The sequence below is a fragment of the Rhopalosiphum padi genome, chromosome 1 (assembly GCF_020882245.1).
Source record: "Rhopalosiphum padi isolate XX-2018 chromosome 1, ASM2088224v1, whole genome shotgun sequence".
Classification (NCBI taxonomy): Eukaryota; Metazoa; Arthropoda; class Insecta; order Hemiptera; family Aphididae; genus Rhopalosiphum; species Rhopalosiphum padi.
This window is the reverse complement of record NC_083597.1, coordinates 90,901,951-90,913,288: the sequence shown is the minus strand read 5'-3', so window position 1 is coordinate 90,913,288 and position 11,338 is coordinate 90,901,951. Positions and strand designations below refer to the sequence as shown.

The 11,338-nt window shown below is 25.8% G+C and overlaps 1 protein-coding gene across 1 annotated transcript; it reads left to right on the top strand.

Annotated features, from left to right (window-relative positions):
* Nucleotides 1-7,721: 7,721 nt before the first annotated feature.
* LOC132917258 (uncharacterized) lies at nucleotides 7,722-8,845 on the top strand. Its single transcript, XM_060977907.1, has one exon. It carries the CDS (start codon nucleotides 7,903-7,905, stop codon nucleotides 8,509-8,511), a length of 609 nt encoding a protein of 202 aa, XP_060833890.1. The 5' UTR covers nucleotides 7,722-7,902; the 3' UTR covers nucleotides 8,512-8,845.
* The last annotated feature ends 2,493 nt before the right edge of the window (nucleotides 8,846-11,338 follow it).

Below are 11,338 nucleotides of genomic sequence, written 5' to 3'. Positions count from 1 at the left end.
TAAATATACCTAATAAAAAATTTTGTTTTCATAAATTTCAATTCTAATATTTATAAACTAGAATTATTATTTTCAAATTATGTTGATTCGTATATTTAAGCATTATATGGTATATTAAAATTAAATATTAAAAACATAATTTCAATATAAATTAATTAGGCTGTGTTAAAATATACCCAATAAGTTGGTAAAACATTATTGGTTCTAAATACCACATTCAACAAAATAAAAATTAACATTATAAAGAAATTACTCAAAGAACATTATGATAACGTATTTATTGGAATAGTTGGAATGCGTTATATACCTAGGTAAATAACAATATAGTACCTACCTACCTATTTATTAGGTCTAATAAAAAAATCCCTTTATTTTTTTACTAAATTTAAATATTTTATTTTCAACCAATTATAAGTTTGTATATAATTTACATTTTATTTTTAAAATAACATTATAGATGGAGTATTGAAGTTATTAACATATTATAACTATGATAAACTTAATATTATTAATTTGGTTATGCTAAAGCCAAAACGCCCAAGACCGAAAATTGTATGTATTGTGTAATTGTATACATTTTATAGTTTTTGAAGCTTTGTTAAATTATTAATTGCTATAATATTTCATAAAATGAGTTGGATGTGTTTCAAAATGTTATATTTGATTGCGTTCTTCGAGGCAAAAAACCAGATTTGAAGGTAACGTCGGTAAATATTTTACATATCATTTTACGATAATTGTTTATAAATATTTAAATAATGATATTTTTACTGTAAATCTAGCAATCAGCAATCAATCATAAAATCATTAAACGATTGAATTATTAATTAAACATTTTAAAGAACATATTATATTACTGGATTATTCTATACATTTTTCATAATTTGAATATTATTATTTATTATTGTATTATTTTTAAAAGTTAAAAAAAAATAAAGCATTCAATGTATGTATTGTATAGCCTGTTCAACAATAAAAAATAACCTTTTATATACAAATACAAATTTATATATATTATGTATTTTTTAGAAAAATATTTATCAAAATACTAAATATATTTTATATTATTCACTATTTTAATACTTTGGAATATATTTTATAAAGGAAGTCATGAAAAATAATTATTTAAGCTTTACATCTTTATGACTTTATATTAATATTATAATATGTTATTTTTAATATGTAAAATTTATTTTACTGTTTTTATTTGCTTGTGATGCCTATTATAGCCATAATGATATACTCTGGGTAGAAATTCATCAAAATCGATTTATCACGATTAATTGATATAATATAATACTATACCCACTTATGTATAATGTAAATTGTAATTAAAAAAAAACAGATGATTAAAATTAATGATAAGCAGATAATTTGTTTGTACCTACTTGATAGCAAAAAGATAACGAGTAACGAGTAATGAGTATGTGTTATGATCAGGCAACGCTCGTACACTATTAAATATTTTATGTCTTTGTAATGAATGTATTGATTGAAATTCAATGATAAATCAAAATCATTGCTTACGGAAAACGATTTTAAGCAGAGATATTTTGTTAGCAAATTTTTAAGGATATTTTAATTTATTTATAATAAAATTAATAGTTTATTTTTCTATTAGTATTACGATATCGGATATGTTGAATTAATTGTTGATAACAACATTGAATATATTATTATATTATTAATAAATATAATTAATATTAAATATTTGCAATTTGCATCGTATCTAAATTATTATTGTTAACTTATAAGTTAATATCACATTGGACCTATTATAAAACAATGTGAGTTGGTTTTTGGTATAAATGGCTTAAAATTAGTCTCGAAATCGAGAATGTTTTGAAAATGTTATTGTGTATACAAAATAATAATACAATGATAATGACAAGTTTCAAGTCTTTAGGTACCTACCTATACGATTAATATTTTTTGAATTACTTCATAACTAAAATAGTTATTTCCCATTTAAAAAATCCAAATTTGTCAAAATTAGAACTAATATCTCTAAAAATAATGTTAGTTATATATTTTTGATATTTTGTGAATGTTGAAAAACCAACTTATAAAAAACTTTATATGCAGTTTATTATTAAACCTTAATATTAAAAAATATATATCTAAACCAAGTTACATGCTGAGATACTACACATTATTCATGGTATAATGTTAATTTGCCTATGCCATCGTTTAACTGGATCTTCCAAAACTATATATGTGACGTGATTGTTGTTCTTACGGCCTTTAATTTTATTATGTTTGATAAATACGCGTAGATAATATATTCTTTTTAAAAATTTATGAAAAATACCAAATTTATCATTTATATTTGTTAAGGTATATTTAGATACTTAATAATTTAAAATATAAAAGCTATTTAAAAAAAAATTAATTTGATTTTGATTTAAATGATTTGCAATTTACACTATTAGAAGCATATCTACCTATATATCATATAATTCGTATGTAATAATAATAACACGTTTTTAAATTCAGATACTTTCAAATATCACAGACAAATTCAATTAAAATTAAAACATACCTACTATTTATTAATTTCATTATCAAGTCATATTGATTATTTAAAAAATATTTACTGATTATTAATAAATAATCAATAAACTTAATCCAAGTATACATGGGTAAAATATACATTTTTACTATAATGACAAATTTATGAATTTTTTTCTTACCACATTATATATAGTTAATAAAAAATTTTTATAAATTACTATAGACTATAGTTATTACCAAAAATAAAATTGGTATAATAAATAAGTATTTAAATAATATACAATATGTGGTATTATTAAGTATTTAAGTAGGTACATTAATAAAATGAACAAAATATCATATATAAAATTATTATTATTTAATGTATTGTATACAGCTATAGTGTTATACCAATGTGTTTTACACTACACATACATAAGCAATAAAAATGGTTTAATGCAGTGTAGTTAATTATTAGTTTTCTTCTCGTAGACTGTAGAGCTCCCCCTTCTCTCGTCTGTCTTCTTTAAATTATCCCTCTCCCAATATTCAAATTCTCGTTTTCTCCTATAAATATATTGGCGATGGCGGTAAAAGTGTTTTCTGCTCTCACGGTCATTGCCAATTTTATTTCCTTCATTAAATCATCTGGTTAAGTATTTAACTATTTTATATTCTGAGTTGAGCAATGAATGTGTTGGTTTTAAAAATTGCAATGACGTGCCATGTATGTTGGTCTTTTTTTTGTGTATCTAAAGACTTATTACAGAAAAATCTATAAAAATGTTTCAATCGTTTACATTGATAGGGAGGTATAGAAAAAATATGTAGTTTGTTCTTTGGGGAGTCAAACCACGTAAACTATTACTAATATTTTTAAAACAATCTGGGAAATAATGATTACAGGAAAATAGAAATATTTACGTAAAACTAGTTTTAAGTCAAAACCTTTGAAAATTTAATATAACAAACTTCATCAGTTATTTTTACAGAATTAAAAATTATTTTTAATAATAAATAGATAGTCAACAATTTTTTTTCGAGTTGATTTGTAGTTAAAAATGTATATAATTTTTATTTTAATATCAAATAATTAGAAATTAAATACAAGGTTCTTCATAAGTCGATTTTACAACAATTTCAAAATACAAATGCTAAATTATTCATTAGACATTTAAATAACTAACTTTTTACAAAATCGAATATTTAATTGAAAAATATAGATTTTTTTAAACGATTTAATTATATTATGTTGTAAATCAATACATTTCAATGTAGAGACTTGAAACATTCTGTTATTACGTAAATTATGTCTATAGATAGTATAGGTTATATATAATGCATTTTTCAATACATTCATAGAAAATTAATATTAAGCTATTTATACCACGAAGCCAAATAGTTAACAAAATAGAAGTTACATATATGATATAATATATAATAATATATGCGATGTTCTTGGCAAAAATTGATTTAACATAGGTACCATACTACTAATACTTATTAGAATAAGAAATAATTTTTTTTTCATTATGCATATTATATTTTATATTGTACGTATATCAAATCAAAGACTAAATCATATTATATCATTTTAATTACTAATTAACACAGAGTGATTCTGTCAATTACCTACAATTTCTTATCCATACATTTAAGTAACTAATAAGTGGTACAGCGTTTACTTATTATGACTATTGCAGTAAACATATTTAAATACCTCGTAAAGTTGTAATAACTAACAAGCTGTAAAAAACACATTTATAACTTGTAACGTAAGCATAAACGTATAGTAGATGTATACATTATGGTTATTTGCCAGGTAGTGCAAAATCATTATAAGGACACTAATAAGTATACCTAACTTACGATCCACCAAGAGGCACTATTTTGTTGAATAAATTAGTACAAACAACTATAGTTAGCAATTATTTTCAAAAACTTATTTTATTTTACATTTTAAAATAGTAAAAATAAAATTTTAATTATTTGATATTAGTTATCAGTCGCAAAAATAATATTTTGTTACACACTTATACTGAACTATTAGAGTTAACTTATTTTAAGGAATAATACTTTATTTGTTTATTCTTTATTATTTAAATTCTAAATAAATAATTTATAGAATCATAGACCAATTAGATCATAGTTATAAATTACGCTTTTCACCAGATATTATATTTTTAAATTCGTCAATCACAATCATAATCAATAAAGAATACAAATTGTGTTTTTAAATTTATCTTTCCTAGATGATAAAAACATTGGTTTTTAATAAAATCATTGACTATTCGTAATATATGGACAGTAGACACGTAGTACCTTGTAGTGACTTGTATCGTTCTATCGTACATATAATAATACAATATGTCAGTGTTTCTCAATTTGAAGTACGCGGAAAGTTCATAGTTGTTAATCGAAGGATATCTCAAAAAATAACACATAGATTTTTTGATTAAAGCAAAAATCCAAAAAAAAAATAGCTTATTAAATAAAGTGGTAGGTACTTGTAAATTTTAGAAGTGGGTAGGTGGTACTTGAAAATAAAAAGTAGCATTATATAAAATAAACCTAATATAACATTAATTTTCGAACACGGGACAATTATTGTCTGTTTATAATGTTTATATACTTAGTTCAGAGATAAACTTTTTATGAATCGTTATTTTAACATTTAACTTGAAAGCCTATGTTATAGCCTTGTTAATAACTATTACTAGTTAAAAAAAAACATTAACATTCAACTCATTTATAACTTTAAACTTCATTAATCCAGGCCTGTGAGCTCCCCCTGGAATTCCCCTATTCAAACGTTCAAACCCCTCTCTCATTTACCTTTTTTGCATCTAAATCATTAACAGTTTTCTTTTTTATTGAATTAAAAAGACATTTACTAGTGCGAGACTACTATAATGTATGAACGAAAATCTTTAATTAATAAAAACTTAAGCAAACATTTTTCATGTACATACTTAAAAATTAATATAATTAATATAATATTTTTTTATAATACTAATTTTTTTATAACCTCCTCCATGAAAAAATCTTGCGTATGGGTCTGAGTTAAACATTTAAATATGGTTATGAATGCCCATTTAAAACATTTAGTTTTAAGGGGCCACTACACCAGCATTTGTTTTCTCTGTCTATCTCCCACATAATATAGGGATAAAGATACTCTGTATATTTCGACGATTACGACTCTCTGGTTCAGTTTAGGGTAAAAGCACCTGTTATATATTTTATAAAGAAGAGCGTTTTATTTCCTATGCAATGACCGTATAGATCTTTAATATTTACATTTTTTATAAATATAATAAGTATGTTTTAATTTAAAACAATTTCGATTATTTTTAACCATTAATAATTTATTCAAAATAGCAAATATTAAAATCTATCCGGTCAATGCACAGGAAATACTCTTCTTTATAAAATATATTTTAGATACTTTTGCCCTAAACGGAACCAGAGAGTCGTAATCGTAGAAATACGGAGTATTTTTTTCCTATTTAATGTGGGAGAGAGACAGAGAAAACAAATGCTGGTGTAGCGGCCCCTTAAATATTTGGAATTTATTGAATATTTTATTCGCTTGAAAACTGTATTAGAATACAAATATCAAATATCCTACTATATTGAAGTATATGATAAATCGCTTTTATTAAAATATATTATGGAAACTTTGTATCATATTTACTTGTTATAATAAAGTCATAAATCCTAAAGATTTTGTTTATCTACTAAGAAGTCTGTAAGTAAATAGTAAATACTATTAACTATTAAGTATAGAAATTTAAGTATTGAAATAATTTTCTACACGCGTGACTGAACGGTACACGTCTATTTTATAATATTAGGGCCCAAGGTTACTCGTACGCAGTAAACTATTTATATACAGACAAATTAACTACGTAAACTAAAGAAGAACTGAAGAACCAATTTTAAAATTGTTTATAAATGATAAAAAATTTAAATTTACATACAAAATAATGTAAAAATTAACTTGTATACATGGTTTTTTTTTAATCAGTGTTTCTAAGTTTATTTTATAATTTACGGACACATAGGTCATATATCTAATATTAAACTAAATATTTAATTAAGTAGAAATTATAACAATTTAGTGGAAGAATATTATAATATATTATTAGGGAAGAAAACAAACGAATCGAAGGAATAAGAAGTTATTTTTATTTTTTATTACTTTACTTGGTATTACTTGTCTATTATAGGTCCGCAAAATTATTATAACTGCCATTTTTTTTATTGCTATATTTACATAATGTATTATTATTTTATAAACTGTTTTTTTCAATTAATAATAAATTTATAATACAATACAATAATATAATATAAAAACCGGTTATAATGTTAAGTGTAAACTATAAAAACAAAATACTAATATGGCGTAGTTATTATTTTGCAAACCTAAGAACTAAAACTGACAGTATACCATGTATTTTAATTTTTTCAATTTACATGAAACAATTTAATGGGATACAATTATAATAAATAGATTTAAATTAAACACAATATTATTCAGATCTAAAAAGTACCCAATTACTGATAAATCAATGATCATACGAAAACTATTTTTTTTGAAAATGTACCTATATACAATTATAATTGAAAACCTGTTAGATATTTTCAATAAATATATCTTAATATCTTATACAAAATATTTTCATATGTAAAAAAAACTGTATATATTTAAAAAAGAAGTTTAAAAATCCCAATCGTCATACTCAAATACAAAGACTTTGCACTATTTTATGCAAACGATTATCACATATACCAGAGGTTCCCAAACTGTGGGTCGCGATTATATTTTTGGTGGATCACGCTATATTTTTAAATAGCACATTTTTTTGTTGTAAGTACCTGATTCACTAAAAAAAAGGTCATTCATTGAAGTGATGGGTCACCAAATTTAAAAAAATCCCAAAATGGGTCGTACAATAAAAAGTTTGGGAACCTCTAGCTGATCTATACATTTTAATGGCATGCTGGAATACTACAATTTTACATTATAGATGGCTAATAATATGTCCATGCATAGGTTTGTAACAGGGAAATAAAAACGAAAACGACAACGACGTCGACGACAACAACAACAACAACAACAGAAATTGGCAAATAGACAATAACCAGTTCGTTACGAATATTATACTGATTTGTATTTATATTTTGTTTTTTATTCGAATCGTATAAATACGACTGTAAATCGAAAACCATTTAACTATAAAATCATATCGACGTGCAAACCGTGCCTGTTCGCATAAATCGCAGTATTGCTGTAATTCGAAGTCGTCTTTATTCTATTACCATCTATTATCCACAGAAAAACAACAAACAGTGACAAAAAACAATAACTGCAATACATATAGTGTTCGGCATATTATCTTCATCATGCGGTTACTCGCATTCCTCGTGCTGTTCGGCGCGGTGGCGGTGACGGTGAGCTCCGCCACCAGGTACATGCTAGCCGCTAACAAGCTCAGTCAGGGCTACGTGGACGTGACGTTTGCGCAGCGTAAATGTTTGAGCAAAAATTCCGAGTCTGTACCTGTCATACTGACGGGAGTGGCGTACGAGACGGGTTTGCCGCGCAAGAGTTTCAACAGTTTCACGCGGTTCAACAAAATGGACGGCGTAAAGGGCGACGAGAGGGGTCACCTGGTGGCATCCACGTTCGGTGGCCTAAACGACGACAGCTGGAATATGGTGCCGCAACACGTGAGCGTGAACCGAAAGATATCCAAAATGAGCAACATAATGGCCCGGTGGGATGAGTTTGAGAAGTGGGCGAGCGTGCAGCTCGGCAGAAATAAATCGGTACAGTTCAAGATCACGGTAAACTACGAGGACGCCAAAGGTTGCCGGCCGGTCAGTTTCGAAGTGGACGCCAAGTCTAGCTATTCCAAGGACAGTTTCCAGGGTAAATTCATCAACAGTCCCGACGATAATTTCGCTACTGTCGCACAGACGCAGGCCCAAATGAAACGCAAGAAGCCGTGACTGCAGCTCGGCCAAGAAAAATAGTGCACAGTGCTCCGCGATGTGATTTGCAACCATATAATTTTCTCTTATTTATGCTTTATTTTTATACTGTTTTAGTGTTTCACGCCGATAACTATACGTGTAGGATTACTTCCGGTATATCCGACGTGAAGTCTGAATTATTTTTTTTAAATTAGTTTTATTGTTCAATTTAATTTCTTAAATTTATCGTAGTTACCTACGATAATTATACTACTGATCAATTGTCAGTATAATATAATCACTGCTGTAAAACTGCCTGTTAGTTGTTATATTATACATATTAAATATAATTGTCTTGGTATTGGCAAAATTGTTTTCTTTCTTTTAAAATTGGCCGTCAAATGCTATACGAGTATTTAAACATTATAATTTATAGTATATGTTTTACTTTTTTTAATGTACATCATAATTTATAGCTTTTCGCTACTTCATACCCAGTACTTTATGTGTCACGATTCAAGATCTCTTTCGGGACAAATTGAAATTACAGTGTTTTGATTATAACTGTTCTTTGTTCAACACCATGGTTTCCTACTATACCGCGGTGCCGCGATGCGCGATTATTTAATCACACTTGTGTAATGTGTGACTGGGTGACTGGGGTGTTTTTATACTCTATGAATTATTATGATTTTATGAATGCAAAGATTGGGATGTTTATCAAAAAATTTATCTGCAGTTGATACACGCAAAGTGGACGTGATGACGTACAATATTTTAGAAAACGGAGCCGGCGAATAACTGTTGCTACTTTCGTTACTTCAGGGATAAAAATTACGAAATATTTAGTGAACGAACAGAAAGGGAGCAGAAAGGGAAACTAAATTTAGAACATATTTTACAGTGAAGTTTTCGAAATATTTGAAATATCAACAGGCTATTTAAAATTTATTAAAGGTTTACTATGAACTTATTTACATCATTTTAAGTATTAAAATATCAATATTGACTTGTAAGTTAAAATTAAGATACTAATTATATTATTTAAGATACTATTATAATAATTAATAATATAGTATATGTGACAAATTTTTCAAAAATTAATTGAAACTCAACTACCATATTATTACTAATAGGAAAATAAATTACTCAAAGTAATATCAATGTGTATATTGTTTATCATAAAAATATATTCTTAGAAATGGAAGATGATAGTCCGCAAAGAATAATTTTTCGTTATCATTGAACAAAGCCATTCAATGATCTACTCCGTTAAAAACCACACTAAAAATCTATTACTACTGGCTTACTGGAAGTATTTTACTAAGGTATTTCAGGTTGTATTTGCTGACAGAATGGGATTCCCGCAATGCCGTGCAATCCACTACTCTATGAAAACCTTTATTTTTGTCAAAGAAATTAAAAAATATTTAGGTGTACATCAAATATATATTTATATCAATATTATATGACATAGGTAGACAGTTCGTTTTATTTGACTCCAAAATTTGGCACATAGGCATGCTTTCTATTGGAAATCTTTTTCTTCCTAAATTATGTGAAATTGTTCATAAAATCATAACTATCATAAATATTTTAATAGGTTCTAAGATCAGTAAAATCGACAATTAAACCTTTAGACTTTTATTTATGAATATGAGTACCTAATTCTGCGTTGGATTACCCTACAGGCAAAATAATCAGGTGATTGGAGCGGCAAATTTGTGGTACTTGAAAAATAAAATGTTTTTATAATATTATTAAATTATAATTTGAGACGGCGGCGGCAAATGTCCTGCTTGTAGGCGGCAAATTGCTTAATTCTAATCCGCCACTGACCTAATTGAAACGTAATTGATGATTTTATAGTTTCATAATGAACTAACTACTTACAAGGAATCTTGTATTAAATTGTCAAAACTTAATTATAAAATGAAAAGTTTTTACGAATTTTTAACTATAAAATAGTTTTGTAATTTTTTGTGAATTTTATCAAAATTCTAACTTCAAATTATATAAAAAAAATCGTGCCAATACATTTTTAATATTTTTATGTAGATATAAGTATGACTTTTGTGGAATCTTGTATTAAATTTTCAAGAATTTTGACTCAATAACGAATACATTTTTAACGTAATTTATAGAAAAAAAAACTAAAATAACTTAAAATTTTGCATGCCTATAATTAATACAAAAAAAGTTAAAAAATGTTGAAAATTTTATTATAAATAAAAATAAAAATATAAACATTTGGTCAAAATAAATTTGTGGTAATTTGTTTTTGAATTAGGTCCATCAAAAAAATGAAATCGATTTTATCGGAAATTGAAATATATTGTATAAATTGAATTAAGCATTTTATTAACTTATCGTATAGGTGCTCGTACTCCTCCACAAAAAAATACATCATTGTAAAAACAATATATTCATCGCTTCGCTCTGAATCTAGAATGTTTAATTACTTCAATCGTTATAGTCGATCTATATAAATATATTAAATCATATATAATTATATTATTATAAGCATTATAGCATTATTATTTTCGCAAACTATTATCAACTAAATCTAAAAACGACCCCATACCTGCATCAGTTGTCTCCGTCTTACGTAGGTAAATACTGATATAACATAGCAAAATATCGTTCAATAGAATCCATTATGTGTTGTTAGCTTTAACTTTATCAAAGTTGAAGGTTAGATTCTTTAAAATATTACAAATTTAAAATACTCATGTCTTGTTTAAAAATAAAAATATTTAAATAAAATCCAACGCTACATCACTGATAAAGTGATAATTTTCTAACCTTTAACTTTGATAATAAGTAAAATCACTCTATTATATTAAACATAAAAACATCTAAA